This window comes from Ceraceosorus guamensis, assembly GCF_003144195.1.
Source record: "Ceraceosorus guamensis strain MCA 4658 unplaced genomic scaffold IE81scaffold_40, whole genome shotgun sequence".
Lineage (NCBI taxonomy): Eukaryota > Fungi > Basidiomycota > Exobasidiomycetes > Ceraceosorales > Ceraceosoraceae > Ceraceosorus > Ceraceosorus guamensis.
In genome coordinates this window covers 165,156-182,002 of record NW_020290035.1, presented here as the reverse complement: position 1 = coordinate 182,002, position 16,847 = coordinate 165,156, and the positions used below count along the sequence as shown (strand labels likewise).

Below are 16,847 nucleotides of genomic sequence, written 5' to 3'. Positions count from 1 at the left end.
GAAAGTTTTCATCCGTCTGCAAGCCCGACATCTGAGACCTTCCAGCCTGCAGGTCTCGGTGCGGTCGATGCGGCCGGTGAGACTTTGAATACAGCTTAGCGCAGCAGAGTGAGCCTGCCTGCCCTCTGCGGCCCTGTCTGTGGCTCATGCACGGTCGCGCTTCTGCGGCTCGAAGCGCTGCGTGAAGGCGCGAAGACAGCTGGGTGTGCCGAAGTTGAGCGATGTCGATGATCAGCCCTCTCGGTGCAGCGGGTGTAACGACTTTGCGTGGCGTAGGAGTAGGAGCTGGCCTGATAGTAGAGGATGGGTAGAGAAGCCTAGGCGGGCTGTGTCTGTCGCACTGAGGAGTCGCCGGTAGCTCAACGGATGCCTCAATATCCCTATCCAGCGCCGGAGCCGTCTCTCGCAAGCTGTTGTAGCGAGATCGAGCGCCTGCGCGAAACACTGGTGGTTGAATGTGAGAGACACTGCTGACCACAAAAGGCCCTTAACGTCTTCCGACGAGTGGAGCCATGCACATCCAATGAGTAGCGGGCAAGGGTCGAGCCTGACTTCAGGTTGTTCAGTCCCGTGGTCCACATCTCGGAGAAGGACGTACTCAGAGCGCTCGCTCGTGCAGCGCATGTGTGCGTAGCGCTGAGTTGTTGTAGATCATAACCATCCATTCAGAGCACAGCCTAGATACGGTGATGCCGTTGGGGAGGAGAGGCAAAGGCCCAAGCACGCAGCATCGTTCTTCAGGATCGTGTCTCCTCGACCAAGGTCAGAGCTCTTCGAGAAAGCTTTGAGAGGGTCAGGACAGTTTGTCAGTCTCGGTTACGGTAGATTTGAGCTCACAATGTGCCCATTCGTCCATATAGAGGTGCCTTCGAGAAGCGAAGGTGCCCTCTTCCAGCACCAATCGCAACACGCAACACAAGAGCGAGAACTCACATGACACCAGTGCAGGGCTCAGTCAGGACCTGACATGCAGGAACACCCTCCTCCGATGCTGCTGGCTCACACAACCTGTGGCGCCGCACCTCCCTCGTTAGTCAAGCCGCACGCCCTAAGGCCCGCGCACCTTCCAAAGTCTTGGAGGCATCGCCTTCCGAGGGTAGAACGAGTGAGGTGTCCATTATAAGCATTGGTGGCCTGAAGCGCAAGCGAATTCGGTGGCTTTGCTTCGAGCTTGAAGGTGAAGGTGAAAGGGCCCGACCGTACAGCCAGAAAGGATCCCCTTACGCAGCGTAAAGCAGCTGTATCGAGTGGTAGTCTCCGCGGCGCCGTTGGCCAGCGGGTGAACAGCGCGCATAAAGAAGCCAAGGCGGCAGATCTGTAATCTGCTCTAGCGCCCCTTCTGAGCTGCAGTAGAAGACAGCCCGAGTGGAGTACATCTGAGCTTAGAGGCTGACGACGGCAGGTGAAGGGCAGTTCGAGTGAAGCCATATACAAGGCCGCATGACAGAAACGCAGGTCAGGGCATCGATAAGACGTCAAGCTTGAGTGATGGAAGTCGACAAATCTCAACAGGCCGATCTTGGTGTCGGCTGCTGTGCGGCGGTCAGTCGCGTCATCGCGTTGGCAAGCGCCAGGCAGGGCCGGGGCGTGAGGGCAGGTTCACGTCGAGGAGCGTCTGGTGCTGCGTCGAAACCGACCTCCGAAGATTCTGCGGCTCACGTGAAAGGCGACGCGAGCGCTGTCGATGCTGTTCACAGCTATGGTCTGCGCTATGCAGAGTGGAGAGCATGGTGTTCGGACCCGGCTGCGTTCGATACCCTTGCCGCTTCTGGACGGAGGTGGATGGATAAATGGATGGATCGGCGGGTGGAATGCTGTTGCCGTACAGGCCACACATAGCTCACTTCCATGCAAGAGCTGATGCACGTCCCACAATGCCCAAGCGCCAGGAGCCAGAGCTGCTCCAACTGCCGCCGAAGCTACTCTGCTGGTACCAAAAGCCAGTAGCTATTGGAGTCGGGGTGATGGAGAAGAAGGTGTTGCCTACGTCGGATCCACGCTCAGTACACACGATCTGCGCCAGGCGCCATGCATGCTTTCACGCGTCGGGCGGCTTTCCTGCGCCATTTCAGCTACCGGACGCGCATTGCCAGCACATGCGCTGCTGACTTCACGCGATTCCTTCGGATTTCCGCGGAAATAGACGCTGCGCGAGAGAAAATTCCCAAGCTCGCGCGCGCCATATGGTTGAGGGCTGCATATGTGCTGCCACATGCAGCGCGCGAGTCACGATGAGTGCAAGTTGCCCCTCTGCACGCGCTTTAGCCCCGAGGTATAGCTGCTGCGATATGCAGGCTAAGGCGGGTCCTTGTCTGCCTCGAGCGCAAAGCACTCGTTTGGTCTTCTGGTCGATCACCACCCCTGCTACAGCAGATGCTCCTACTCGCAGCTTTCCGCTTGTAGCCGAGATCAGCATTGCTTCCATCTGCAGGCCTAATCAGCAGACTAGCTCGCATGAAGGTGCAGAGCATGCGGGAACAGAGCACCTCTTAGTGCGCTGGATGCGCTATCTCTGGCTCCGCTCTCGGTCCTGCGATCTGCGGCGATTGCAGGTACGTCGCCTTAGGCTTTCTGTGTCTGCCCCTGCCTTCTTACCAGCTCGCCATCCCTACTCCAGTCTTGAAGATTAGCATGAGGCTCGTCGCGGACTTGCCGAATCCTTGCAATCAACGTCCGCGCCATTTGACTGTCTTCGCCTCCTGCCATCCAGCACAGCTCGCCGGTACCTTCGTCTCATCGCTACAACATCGTCAATTGGGGTTCCATGGAGCTTTGCGACGTGAATCGAGGGCAGCGCCGACAATCAGTCGGCCTGCACCGAAGGAAGAGTGTGGCCTCGAATTGACTTGCCGAAGCTGCATGGGGCAGCGCGCACGTTCACGGTCTCCTACAGACCAACGAGATGTAGCGGTCACCTTCGCCTGAGAGAACCGCGGCCGAGCTGTCACAGCACCTCTTGCGTAGCATCTTCTCACATTCATCGGGTTCACTTCAACTGCGAGCAGTCACTTACAGCAGCCGGCGTCCACAAGCACTACTTGGGCGACAATCCGCCTATCCCTCTGTCTCCGAGCTCGCTTCGATGCTGGGCAGGGTGCACATGCATCTCGGTGCTGCAACAGAGAGCACAATTCGCGCACAGCGAACGCTGCAAGAATCGAACTCGTCGCGCAGGAGGCGGTAGCCGATCTCGAGGACAAGGAGTATGTCGGCTCATCAACCAGTGACCAACACCGGAATATCAAGCGATTTGCAAGCAACGTCAGCGCAAGCGCCAACGCAGAGGCCCATGCTAGTATCAGAGATATCGCTGTGACTTAAGCCGAAATGAGAGCTCCTCGGCTATGCAGCATCAAGTTGTGAAGCGGGCATGCACACGACGCTTCGCTGAGATTTGAGGTGCGCCAAAGGCCCAGATACTCATACGTCGGCTGGACGCTTGGGTGGCCGAAGCTCGACTCGATTCGGTCAGAGAACAAACACGACACGTAGAGTGTAGTCAGGTCCGTACAGAAGCAGGATCTCTAATCGGTCAGGACTGGAGGCATAGATGGAATGTAGGGTGGAGTCAGGGCCGTGCAGAAGCAGACGAGAACGAGCACGGCGAGGAGGTGGTATGTGGAAGCCAGGCTGCTTTCAGGAGCTAGGTGAGCTGCTTGACATTGGTCCCGCCACGAAATACCTTGCAGCATATCGACATTTTGCTGAAGCCTTTCCAGTCTGTGCTCCGTAGGCGACTATGCTCAGCCTTGGTGGATGTCCTGGAAGCTGCAGGGATCGGCCAAGTTTCGAGTCCAATAGTGACCAGCGTGGAGCCATCATCAGCAAATCATCATGATGCACCGGATCTGTGCTCTGAGCTCGCATCGATGGCTCCCTATGGCTGCTAGCGGGCGTCTTTTGCGGCTCTCTGCTGCAGCCAACCAGTCTGTATGCTGCCTCATCCTGCGAGCTTAAACATATCACATCATCCGCCAGACCCGACGTCGGTTTCTGGTCCTAAAATCTGATCATCAAACAAAAGACGCAACTGTTCCCACCCATTCAGCCTCGATCTCGACGCGATGCTGGCACGAAGCGACGAGTCCTGCAAAGACTCGAGCATCGATCAGCTTGGTGCCTGGCTTACAGCTTCACTCGGCTTCTTTTTCGGTGCTGCCATATCCCATCCAGGGCTCGTGACGAAGTCTAGAGCCAAACTCACCTTCACGTCGACTTCAGAGCTCATTTGGCAGGGGCACGTTGCAATTTGCGCTACAAGCTGATGGCAAACTTGGGCCAGCAGTGCTGTCCTTGCTCGAGATAGAGTCAGAACCGTCTCTGCCTGCCGCACGATGCAGTATCGAGCGGTCCACGACATCCTCAGCGGCAAACGCCAATCCCCATCAGCACCCAGCACCCGGCCTCATCGCGCTCTTCCATGCTGACGAAACTTGAATACAGTTGGGCTATCGATGTACGTGCCATGGGTATCTACTGGCAGAAGTCAATCTGCGTTTGGAGCGAATGCGCTTACATGCGCAAGCCGTAGGAGCGATCTGCGCCACTCTCGCCCCGCCATGGATTGATTGCCCTTTGCACAAGAAAATCGTGTGAGGTTGCTGGTCACAGAGAGCAACCGCCCGATACCATTACGTCAAGGATCGTGGGACGAGCCGTCAGCGCTTTCGATGCCTTGGTATTTCGTGCTTGCGCTGGCGCATTCTATCATCATCGGAAGGTAGGAGGGGGCAAGGCTTCGCGAGGGTCGTTCTCGAAACAGGGATTATGGCACAAGACCACACAACTGAAGGAGGTGAGCAGAGACAGAGGGTAGTCGGTTCGCAAACGGTTGCGCCGCGTCCAGAGGCAACGCTGTTGGAGAAGAGGTCGAGTCTTGCGTTGTAGAGCAATGGTGTCGGTTCCCATCGTCAGTAGCGCTTTGCCCTGATAAAGCTGTAGAAGAGCGTGGGTCTGCTCAAGAGGCAGGATTCGGCCGAGTGTGCCTGGAAGTCAGAGTCGGCTGACATCTGGCCGGATCATGTCCTCTGATCGCTACAGGTCTAGATCTTTGCCTCTGCCAGCTTCAAGACGCGACCAACATCGTCCAGTGTCATGGTTGCGTTTAAGAGCTTACCTAGGGGGCCGTGTGCAAGTCGTCCACGAAGAGCAGCAGAGCGGCAGCGTGCGGTCACTAATTCAACGGCCTCGGGCGCTTCGGTACGTTCGCCGTTCCTACGGTCTCCGATGAGCACGCGCTCCAGTGCTGCATGGCTTGCCGCAGTGACTCGTCCGGGCTCTCGAGCAATTCACGCCCGCACGATGGAGACAAGGAGTCGACGATTCGTTGCTTGGGTTGTAGAAATACAGTCTACGCTTTGACCTCTAATAATGTCGTGCTCTGGTGGAAAAAACAGCACAGTGTGAGCTCGACTTGACGAAGTTGACGTTGACGTTGACGTCAGTGGCTGCGACTACGTACCTCGTCCAGCGAAGCCAGCCAGGGGGAATGGAGTAATCCTCCTCCTCCACCGGGGGCCAGTTTGGAGGTGCGGCGCCCGTATTACTTTCTCCCTCCTCCACATGCTCTCCCTCCTTGTGGATCCCGAGCCCGACGACACCAGGGGCGGCGCCAAAGTTCGGAGTGATGGGCGCATCGCTCTCCGTGTCATCTGCGTCTCAAAGGTTGTGCATGTCAGTGACAAGGTAACACGCTATTGCTGACGGCCTATATGACTCACTCTGGCTTCCCACATCATCACCTAGCTGGGAGACTTCTGCGTTCTGCCCAGCTTGATCACTCCCTTGGTCACGCTCGACCTCCTCGTGTACCTCCTCCTCCTCCTCTCCCTCATCCTGCTCCTCCTCCTCCTCCCCCTCATCCGTCTCTTCCTCGCTTTCTTCGTCTGTTCCAGCATCTTCCCCATCCTTTCCACCGTCTTCCCCATCATGCGACCCGCTGCTCTTGTTCCCACCCTTGATCCGCGCTGGCTCGCCATCGAGCTCGGCTTGAGCATTGGACAAGATTGCCTCGCCCCAGCACATGAATTGCTCATGATCGTGCCTATCCCACCATTCCTCTGACAAGAACTCCACACTTGCTACCTCTGCATCCTTTTGCTTCTGATGAGGGCGCGCGCTTCTGCCTGGCGACTCGGGGCTTTCGAGAGGTCGCTTGCGCGATAAGTTGTCTTCAGATTGGCTATACATGGTCTGTTCGAAAGCGAAACGGGGAGGTAAAGTCAGTCGTGAGGCGTACGAAAGGACAGATGTGGCAAGCACTGACTTGAGAGAACTTGATGAGAGCCAACTGATTCGTGCTTGTGTCGAGTATGCTGAGCTGCTGAAGCTGAAGCTGAGCTTGCTTCGATGGGACTCGAGATGCTGGGAGAGGGAAGCGCAACAGTCAAAAGTGACGTCGCGGGGAAGCACAAAGGGGTTGGGCATCGACTTTGGAGAACTCCATGTGAGGAAGGGCAAAAGTTAAATATCCGAAGCGGAGGAGGCGAGGGGGGGGAAGGTGGTCCGAGCGAGGCTCGCGAGTGGGGTGGGAAAGCATTCCTGCATGCACCTTGACCGTTGAGCATCGTGCTTCTGGTAACAAGGCAGGCATCTCGCTGAGGCGCAGTCAGAGCCAATTGGCCTGACAGCAGGGACTCGAGGTCATCTGGCGCATACAAGCCTGCGGAGATAGGTGAAGCAGCCATGCATGGTGAGGCAGTAGGAGCCAGAGGCGGGTAGGACGAGCGGCCAACCCTTCGAAAAGATGCACCTGTGGTAGCGGCAGTGCGGGCTCGAAGCTAACGATGCTTGCGATTGAACTCATGACAGCGATCGAGGTGGATGAGTGTAGCGCACAACCAGGACGACCAATACCGCTCAACGGATCGAGTCGTTGAGAATTGAATGCAGGGAGGCGCGCGGACGCGCCACGCCTCGAGCCCGCTCTCTCATCTTTCCACCAGCGCGCGAGGCAACTCGCACTTGTGCCGCGTATCTCACCGCCATACCTGCGGCGCGCGCCATTCTGAACGTTACGACCCTGCAGCGCTCGATCACAACTGTGGGCTCAGCTTGAGAGGTGGGCATAAGTTCGAGCGGAAGTTTGACTTGCTCATCAATCTTGAATCGTGAATGTTGCACTGGAACATAGATGCGAGCTTTGCTTTGCTTGCACCCGGCTGTCCGAACCTACAGCTTCGTTGCAAAATGGCATCTCGAGAGCAAGAGCCTGAATAAGCTGATTTGATGCTGCAGCAGTCTCGTGTCCGTTGACGAAAACAAAGGTCAAACGTGGGTGCAGAATCACGAATCAGAATGGTGCTAAGCACGCGTGCGCAACACGGCCGGTATGTACGCTTCGAGGAGGTGCAGCCGACCGCACCCTCGCGCCTCGTCTCCTTCGCGTCCTGGCGGCACGCGAGTCTCGAGCTATAGCGACCACCGAGCAACAGCTTTTGGTCGTAAGTCAACATTCAACAGTCGTGAATCAAGTCTCCAATGATGAATTGTTGATCTTCATTGTCGAATCACCTCGAATGTGAATCTTGAATCAGAACAGATTCGGAAATGTGAATGTGAATGTGAATGTGAATGTGAATGTGAATCTGGGATCAAAGATAAGGAATTGTTACAATGATTGCGATTCTTTCATTCGTGACTGGGGAGCCGAGAGACAGAAGAAGGAGAGATCAGAAGATGAAGACCTTCCAAGGTGACACACGAGTGACTGCAAATCATTCACGTAATTTACCATTTCAAAGGTGATCGATGCAGTTCACAACAGAAAAGTAGACCTCGGCCTCGACAAGGTCAAATGCATGGTCTGCACTCCGTGACAACAAGCCGTAAGACCATCTGATGATGCGGAAGCCAGGACCTCACATCACACAGCGCTCACATCGTGCGGTGTACTGATTCATGCCTATTTGTCAATCTTGAATCTACAATTCTCGATGCTGCGGGGCTGCTCCAGCGTCTGCGCTCTAGTCTCTTGACTTGCAATCGAGCTCGAACAGTCGTGAGTCACGAGTGACGTGAGGAAGAGACCTCGTAGGCTTGGTTGGTCTCATCCTTTGCTCTCTCTTCTCACTTGCCTTCCGCCGCTGCGAGTAATTCTTGGCTCAGAAAGAAACACGTGATTCCACCATAGTCTGCCTCATGCCTCCACATCCGTGCAATTCACGATTGACATGTTGAACTTCGTAAATTGACGCGTGAAACGCGCCTTGAGCACAAGCGACTCTACGCGTCAGTGCTAATTTGAATTTCATGCGCAGGCCACGCGATGCATGCACCTCTGACGCGCACAGAGCGAGCTTCTTTGGGCGCGCGACCTTTGAACTCCATCATCACTTCTCGGCCGTTTGCCTTCGAATGCAAATCACAGCATCGGAAAAGTTGCCGCTCTGTCTCTCCGAAAAGATGAGGAGCTTTTGCCATCGTTCACATTTTGCACCTTGCGATGCAAAGCTTGCCCAGAAAGTATGATGCACTTCGAGCTCTAGTGCCTTCGGCGCCGGCACACATGCTGCGCCTGCACACAGCTTTTCCACCTCCCTATCCACCACATCGCTTGAGGCAGAAACGATTTTTGCTGAACTTCCACAGAAAGAGCCCGCTTTTCACAAATGCTGGCCATCTCAACAGACAACGGCCAGTGTCCGCAGGCAACGTGTGCCCTTCTCGTCGGACACGGCCCATGTATGCGCCTCGCTGCTTCTACACTCTCCCAACGTTCGCTGGGAGCTCGCAGACACCTTGCTCTCTTTGCTCAATAGTAGCTTTCAAGTCAGACCATCCGCTACAGGTTCTCTGCACTCTGCTCTACTCTATTCCGCGGTTGACTTCGTAGGATCCGGTCGGGGCTTACATGCAGCTGGGACCTGGGCGCCGGCATCGATGAACCGCCTCACCAGTCACCAGCTTGCGAACGCACGCCATGCTTGTCAAAGGTCCGCCTCGGCCACATCGGTCTAGACCTTTGGACACACAATTGCAGCTCTCTCGTGTCTCGGCAACGCTTGGCAAATGCAGCAGCCGACATCCAACGCCAGGCACACAAAAGTCAGTCTGGCACTCCTGAGGACGTGCACATGTCCGCGAACCTCGGTTTTGACGGCTGACACAGCCTCTTTTCTCATTTTTGCAGCCCAGATACGTTAGCGCGACCTCACGAATGACACATTGCGAGCGCAGCGGGCCAGGGCCAGTCGTCGGCTATATCCGCCCGCCACGAAGCGAGGATCGCGGTCAATCGTCGGCGTCATCTGCACCTGAGTCAATCGTCGGCCAGGCTTCCTCGGAGCGCTTTACGCAGGCAGGAATCCCACGAAAAGTCCTCGACAAACCCATATCTGGCTCAAAGGATGGCCGCGGCTTGGTCCGACGTGCGGTCGGTCACGAAGTCTCGCTTGCAGTCACCCCGATCTCGTTCTGCTCGGTTGCGTCTCTGGGAGGTTGAGCCTTGTCTACTCAGGTCCCAATGCTTTGCGAGGCGCGAGCGTCAGGCGTCGCGAGCCAAACTACGAGCCCTAATGCCCTGCGCGAAGCGCTGTGAGAAAGTAGAACGACAGCGGAACGCTTCAGTCTTGGTAAGTCGCTGTGATCAGTGACACCGGCGCACTCTGCGCTGTCATGCAGACAATTTGTGCTGATAGTCGCTGACCTAGCTTTCCTGTCCGCACCGGTACTCTTCAGACAGCGATGCTCGCTTTACGTCAGGCTGCAGAGCGCACACTAGCTTCCTCCGCTATAACATACATAGAGCACGATCCTGCTCTCAGCTGCCCGCACGCGAGTAGTCCTCTGCGCTGCCAGCACGCCATCGACCCATGCGTCTGCTCGACTCGACTCTCGTTCAACGACCGATGAAGCTGGCCTAAGGGCATCACTCCTCACCATGTACGCACCGATTTCCGAACCGTTTCGTGGCTGAATAGGCGCGCTGCGGAAGAGCTGGTGATAATTGTGACGCAGCCTCGTCACTGTGCGTCGCGGAAGCGGGCAGCGCCCATTTGCTCGACGCCTATGGCGCTTTTTTCCGCCTCAGACCATCAGGACGTTCGCGGTCGGTCGTCCATTCGGACCGCGCACCAGAGAAGCAGAACACGATACGCCCACAATCGCAACGCCGTCGGTCGAAAACAGTTTAGGTCGATGTGCCGATACAGCAAGAGCTCAACCTTTCCTCGCCATCGGTCAGCACCCCCCGGAATACTCGGGTGAAATGCCCTTGCTGCAGCTCATCTCGTGCTTGCACTGCCACAGCGGATCGACTGGCTACGCTCGCTGCGTGCTCAGCAGCGCATGAGCCCACCCAGTCAGTCTCCTAGACTCGAGGCCATCGAAGACGGCAGAAAGAAAGCTGATGCTCTAAGTTGAGACTCGCGTACTCCATCTGGCCATGCGAGCCTGTCGCGGTTGGAGCCAGCCGGCTTGGACATCAAAACGGATAGAGCGGACTTCCTCAACGCGAGTTGTCGCGGTAGGACTTCGCTCAATTACGCGCAGCTCGAAAAGCCCTTGAAGGGGATGGTTTGCAAGGGAGCTGAAAGCATAGGGAGGCGGAGATAGAGTCGACTCTCTCCGAAGAACAGCGAGCGGGCAGAGAGGGGCGGCAAGGCAGAAAGAAGGGATCGAGATGGATGTTTGACTTGTTCAGTGAGTGCTAGCTGCAGGCGACGCGGGCAGGATCGAGCAGGACGCCTGCCCTAGATACCGGTGCTTTTGGTCATGCCCAGCACACTGGTCAATTTACGAAATTGAAGTCGGATCGTACCGTGCCCAGCCTTTTGTTCGCAGTGTTTTGTTGCAACATCCAGACCACTTCCAAGCCGCACGCAGCGCTAAAAGCCTGCTCGAACTTGAGCGCTCACTTTGGGCAGGCGATTGTCATGCCTCGTGCCACGGGCTATGGTCAATATCGCTATGATTCCGAAACACGACCACGGCAAAGCAAGCGCAGCGACTCGCAGATGCGCCAGCTCGACGCTCGTGCATTGGTGCAGGCGACAGCAGGGAACCTAGTCGAGCACAGCTGCGAGGAACAGAGCCCGCTTCTTCTCGCTAGTCTACCCAACCTCTCCGAATGCCACAGCCCATGGTCGGACAACTTTTCTTCGCAATGTCCTGCAATGCTGCGTCACGTGTCTGCGCCTCGCGAAGCGCGATGCTCGTGGCTTCGAAGCGACAATACCAGGACGACACAGGGGGCACGGTGCGGCAGCTTCGGAAATTATCTCGGAGCAAGCCAAATCAAATGGAAGTCTGAGGTGTCGCCGCTTCTTGAGGATGGAGCGCAGGAGACTCCAGGTCGTCAAGCCCCTACCTGAAAGCCGATGTGGTGCGTATCGGACGGCACATAGAAGGAGGGCCGAGGCAGTCGCGGAACGACAAGCTTACAAGGGGCAATTTGCTGACCCTTCCCGACGTCCGCATCGTCTAACCATCTAGTCAAGCTTGCTCGCCTGGGTATACAGACGGAGATCGCACAGTGACATTCAAGAACTGCAGATATGCAGGCCTGGCGTCCGCTGTCAGCCTCTGCAAACGGCAGTTTTCGTTGTGTCGAACATCCAGGGTCTTGAGAACATGGCGAGGAGATGTTACACCCTTCGAGTGCGATCGTCGCATCTTGTTTCGATGCTCAGTGCCTCTCCGGTACGCTCCATGAAAAGCGGAGCTCTACATGTCAGGTTCCACGAGATTGCGCTCAGAAACGACGCAGTGCTACATCTTGAGTAAAATGAATAACTTGCTCAACGTCTGAATGTCATCTGCCTACACTTGCACGGGATCTCGATTTCTCCAGTGCGTCTGTAAGGCTTAAGTGAGGCTCGCGAGGACATTTCTTCCACCGCGCAGATCTTCCTCCGAAGCGTTAGGGTAATATGATGGTGGTCGAGGAATCATGCGGCCAGCTGAACAGCCAGGTGCCGTTGGAAGCACAATTTGGATTTGGAGGGGCTGCGGAGAGCCAAGAGATTTCCATCTTCATCAGTCACGCCGATCTTGCCGGCCGAAGTACGCATTTTGCTCACTCACGGCACTGCCGGTTCTAGGTATGCTTAGAAGCCACACGAACGGGCCAGAGCTCATGTGTCAGCTCCCTATCGCATTGTTCCGCCAGTGAATGTAGACTATGAATGCGAATGCAGAGGGAAAGGGCTGAGCAGGCTGCCGATGCGCATCGTTGCCCTCGCTGGCCGTCATCTCGAACGAGAGCTACTCACTCAGATCGTCGGCGATTGCCAACTTGGCTGTGTTGGTCGCTGTCGTGCACGCGCTCTCTAGCCTTAAATACCAATTGGCTCATTCGGAAGCTCATCCTCTTCCTCTTCCATTTCATGATCCTGTTCCTCGTCTCCTTCCTCTACTTTTACACCCTGTTCCTCGTGCCCTTCCTCTACTTTTACCAACGTGTCACCATTGATCGTGCGCTGAGCGTCCGAAGTAGCGATGCACGTCTATCGAGAGTCGACACAGAGCAGGCGAGGTGAGCGAGGTCGCACTAAGCTGTCTAAGTGCCCTGTTCTCACCTCCAGTCGCGCATTCTCCTCGTTTAGAGCCACTATCACTCGTTTCAGCTTCCCCTCTTGCGCCTCGGAGGACTGGTGAAGCGCTCGGTGCGCTTTGCGAGTGTTCTCGTGGGTCTCCGCGAGCTGCCTGGCGAGGATTCCTGGCAGCAAGCCAGTCTTGACCGCAGCTTTTACGTTTTTTGCATGGTTGTCGAAAGAGTTGTCCCACTTGTGCTTGTTTTTGTGCGGCATGACTTCGACGGGAGGCGGAGACGAGGCGCGAAAAGATGCGTGAAGTGGTGCGAAGAAGTCACTGCAGTAAGAGTGTCGACCCGCACGTGAGACTTTGTTGCAAGCAGTTAGAGTTCGGACCAATACGTGAGACTCTGTTGACTTACGTGAGAATGGAGGACCCAAACGTAGACTTTTGTGAGCGAGACGAATGTTCAGAGCAAAGGTGGCGATGAGCTGGAGATGTCGCATAGAAGTCTCGTCGCGCATGCTGGCGCATTCACTTGACGCTGGCGAGAGCGAGGGCACAGTGTGAGTCCCAGTCACGCCCACTCAGAGACGTGATGCTTGTCCATGCTGGCTCCGATACGCGCGTGCGGACCTGCGCTGACCTGGCATCGGGCGCGCTCAGATGCGCATGTTTTAGCGCGGAACGAAGGAGAGCTGCTGAGCTTAAGAGCCACGCTGATGCGTGACGCACGCGTGTGCTCACGTGGTACCTGCACGCATCAGCGTCAGAGCTCCGGGATGCGTCAGAGCTCCGGGACCTTGGTCGAAGCGGCATCAGCTCGGCAGATGCATGCCTTCTGACTGAGATCACGAATAAACTTAAGAACCTAGGCTGACATACAAACTTGAACGTTTGGTTCAGTGATACGTGACCGGAAGGTGAGCGCAAGGAATGAATGAGTCATGAGTAACAGTCGCGGCTCAGGCCAGGCACGTCTGAGAAGCTAAGTCAATTTAAATCATCAAGCGAATTTGTATATGACACATACTCAGCGCTGGCTCGATGAGCTGCCCGGCCACATCGGACCGACTCAATTAAGCTGCTTGCAACTCCCGATCTGAAATTGAGCAATTTACGTGGGGGCGCAAGATTCCGAAATCCTCACGCCGCACTCACGACCTCCCAATCTTGAGCCCTAAAGTCGGTCTGGATCGCTGGGTCGCAACGCTTCAATTCTATGTAAACTTTGTTCCAGCTTCAAAGGGCAGATGAGGAGGGATGTTCGGTCTTCGCGACAGCGAACATGCTAGCGCGCACACTTCATCACTGCGACTCACGGCTGGCAAGTTGTCGGATAGCTGGGCGAGCACGCGCTCGCTCAGGTGCTCGTCTTGCTTGCTGAAATTCTATCCTAGACGCGCGGCTGTGATCGGATTAGCCTCGAACCCCTGACATGAGGCTGTGATCGGATTAGCCTGACACCCTCTCGAAATCGGTGAGTAGGCGAACGTGCATGAGCAAGGTTGGACTTCAACATTCCCACTTCTGAGACAAGGTACTCGTGACTTCCCTCATGATTTGTACATTCAAGATATTTGCTGTTGCGTGCTCCAGCACTCACGACTGCTGAAGTGCAGGATCCGATGTGGCTCATTCAGAGATTCAGATCCTGTTTGTGACCGATGCCCACTCAGACTGACGATTCTTACAGGCAGCTGACCAGTGTGTATCAGACGCCACAGTGCGTTCATTTGTGTTGTGGCTGAATCAGGGCCTCAAATGCGCAGCAGTTGACATTGACGTAATTTCTCTGCGTGCCGCGCCGACTCGATCATCGGCATGCCATTTAATTTCGCCGCCTCCATCATGCGGTAGCGTCCGTGCACTCTCATTATCGTGTCCGCTGCAGCTACACGTCCTTATGCAAGGTCTGAGCAGCTCAACTGAACGATGTAAGATGATCACTTTTACAGAGAAAACAGAGGCGCACCGCATTCTGCCGTGTTTTCCAGGTCTAATGTACGCCGTCACTCTCGATGGCTCGAATATGGTCTGGGCTATATGATATGATGCAGAGATTCATTGACATTCCTGTTTACAAACGCTGATGGAGAAATCAAGAGTGTGAAGTGGTGTGAGTGGCTATAGAATGCGGGATCTCCGCAACCCGCCGCGCGCCCGCAGCGCTCGCGCAGCCTATGGCAGAGTCCCGGCGACTTTTAGACGCCGGCGGCTGCGCGAATAGCATGTCAGTCTCGCAGCTGCACCTGGCCAGTGGTTATATTCTCCAATACGCCGAAAAGCAGTGGGCGGAAGACACACAAGGCTTCGGCACTTCTGAAACACTGGCGGTTGCGCGGATATAGCCCGACAGCTAGAGTCCGTATACAGCTGCGAAGGTGTCTGAGGTCTTGCTCACACAAGCAAGAGCAGCGGCAATCTTTCGTTGGTATCAAGATTGAGACTACCTGTTTGCATGCACTCGTGACTTATCCGCATTTTGAATCGACTAAACGCCATTCGTGATTAAGGAATGTCCCACCAGTGTGTAAGCAGGCGCCTCGAAGAGGACCCCGCATCCAGGTTCAAATTCACGTGGTTGAGCATTGCTATCGGCTCCGAACTTTGGAGGAGGGCATCGGAGATTAAAAAGCGAGCACAACAGGCATGAGCGAGTTGCGCTTGATCATTCATCGATGCGTTCAGAGTATGAATGGTGGAGTACGTGCTTCGCACCCGCACGAACGAAAGCTGCGCTCTCGAAGAAGGCTTGCCGAGACGTACAAGCGGCATGAAGGTGACGTCGAACGAGGCGCACGCTTCTCTGAGAGCTCGACTATGTCAACCATAATCCTCCGCTCAAAGCTGCCAAATGTGACATTTCGAACGCACAAGGTTGCAAGGGGCTCCTGACTTGACCATGCGTAATCAACGAAACTTCGTACAACGCAACCGATACCAAAACTGAAGCTTCCTTTGCGGAGATCAAAAATCTCCAAATTTCTGATTTCACGCATGCTAACCGATCTTTTCAGGAGCAGCTGAGCCCAGATTTGTGGCTTTCCTGCGAAGCATTCTAGGAGGAAGGCAAAGGGGTGTAGCCCGCAAAGGTTCTTGGAGGCTCGGAGAATCTGCAAGCGCCGATGGCATGACAGACACTTTGTTGAAGCCATAAAACAAGTCGTATGCCTTTAAAGTTCGGACTGGTCCTGCAAAGTACTTGAGTGACAAATTCAGACATATCGGACATAAGAGGATTTGTATCCGTAGACTTTCGGATTTGTGCTACGGAGATCTTCACGATGAGACCGGGCGGCCAGGGACAGAACATCGGCGACGGGTCTCAGTCGAAGCTTCTCGTCGTCACGGACAAACCTGCAGACCCACAGACAGCTAGTATTTTACCGCCTTAGGCTCACCGGATGCTAGGAAGTCGGGCTAGCGACAGCATCAATCAAGGTCTACCAAAGCACTATGTATCAATTTTTCCGGAAGCTGGCCATCGATTTCGCGGAGGTTTGGCCGTGTGCGCACTAGCTAGCGAACTTCAACAGCACACAGAATGCACCTCTTGCCGCTCTGCTTTGACAGGAAATGTGCTAACGCGGAGGACATTCACTGACTGAATTCATGACTGTAGATTGATTCTTGCTTGCCTAGGTATTGTACTTGACATGGTCAGACTGGTATCACTACAACATTCAGCTTTAGAGGCTGCCCATCGGAGTGTGCGAACCAGGTGTGCTCCGCGCCTGCACTGCGAGACGCGTATGCAGTTATATACCGCGTGCATACTGTCCATTGCATATTCAGAGCCTGGCTAGGTGGCGGAGACGTTACCGGGTCAGTGCGTTCCTGGGCTGTCTTCCCCGATCAGTGCAAGTTCGAACCCGCGGTTCGAAGGAGGCTGGTTGGCAAAGTGACAGTTTTGCATTTTTTTTTTTTTTTTTTTTTTTTTTTTTTTTTTTTTTTTTTTTTTTTTTTAGTTTTTGGGCTCGGGCGTGACTCGCATCCGTTATTGCTTCTCGTTGCACAGCGCTGGATGTGTACTCCATGTTGGGCGCTGGTCGTCATATCACTTTCAACATGCTTTCCATGATCGCATGATCTTTGTTCTTGTCCACTCATTTGTACCTTCGACGAAAGTTTCCGTGGAATGCGCTGGGAAGGCGGTGCCAAGCTCATGCTTGCTTCCGCTCCCACAATGAGACTTCGGAAGTGCAAAGGCCATACTCACGGTCTCTACGGAAGGGCTACATTGATTCTATTCAGGCCCGTCTCAGGAGATGCGAACGAGTCTTTGCACAAATAAAGGAGAGGTATCTCCAGAAGTCCCCAACGGTATGACGGTGCAAACAGTCTTGGAGTCTCGAGTCAAAAGTCTCGAG

The 16,847-nt window shown here is 55.1% G+C and overlaps 3 protein-coding genes across 3 annotated transcripts; all 3 read right to left on the bottom strand.

Moving 5' to 3' along the window:
- Positions 1 to 736: 736 nt before the first annotated feature.
- IE81DRAFT_170156 (hypothetical protein) lies at positions 737 to 1,609 on the bottom strand. Its single transcript, XM_025510617.1, has 2 exons — positions 934 to 1,609; positions 737 to 782 (listed from the first exon to the last, which is right to left on the bottom strand). Exon 1 carries the CDS (start codon positions 1,426 to 1,428, stop codon positions 1,000 to 1,002), a length of 429 nt encoding a protein of 142 aa, XP_025368797.1. The 5' UTR covers positions 1,429 to 1,609; the 3' UTR covers positions 737 to 782; positions 934 to 999.
- Positions 1,610 to 5,364: 3,755 nt separating this feature from the next.
- On the bottom strand, positions 5,365 to 6,189 carry IE81DRAFT_367338 (hypothetical protein; the record flags this gene model as incomplete). The annotated part of the gene is made up of 3 exons (XM_025517073.1): positions 5,365 to 5,380; positions 5,462 to 5,651; positions 5,721 to 6,189. The coding sequence occupies 3 exons, from the start codon at positions 6,187 to 6,189 to the stop codon at positions 5,365 to 5,367; spliced, it is 675 nt and encodes a 224-aa protein (XP_025368796.1).
- A 6,086-nt stretch (positions 6,190 to 12,275) lies between these two features.
- IE81DRAFT_348203 (hypothetical protein) lies at positions 12,276 to 12,749 on the bottom strand (the record flags this gene model as incomplete). The annotated part of the gene is made up of 2 exons (XM_025516233.1): positions 12,276 to 12,446; positions 12,519 to 12,749. 2 exons carry the CDS (start codon positions 12,747 to 12,749, stop codon positions 12,276 to 12,278), a joined length of 402 nt encoding a protein of 133 aa, XP_025368795.1.
- Positions 12,750 to 16,847: the final 4,098 nt, after the last annotated feature.

Excerpts from the sequence above, each read along its gene's own strand:
- IE81DRAFT_170156 (XM_025510617.1), bottom strand. The coding sequence starts at position 1,428 with ATGGCTTCACTCGAACTGCCCTTCACCTGCCGTCGTCAGCCTCTAAGC.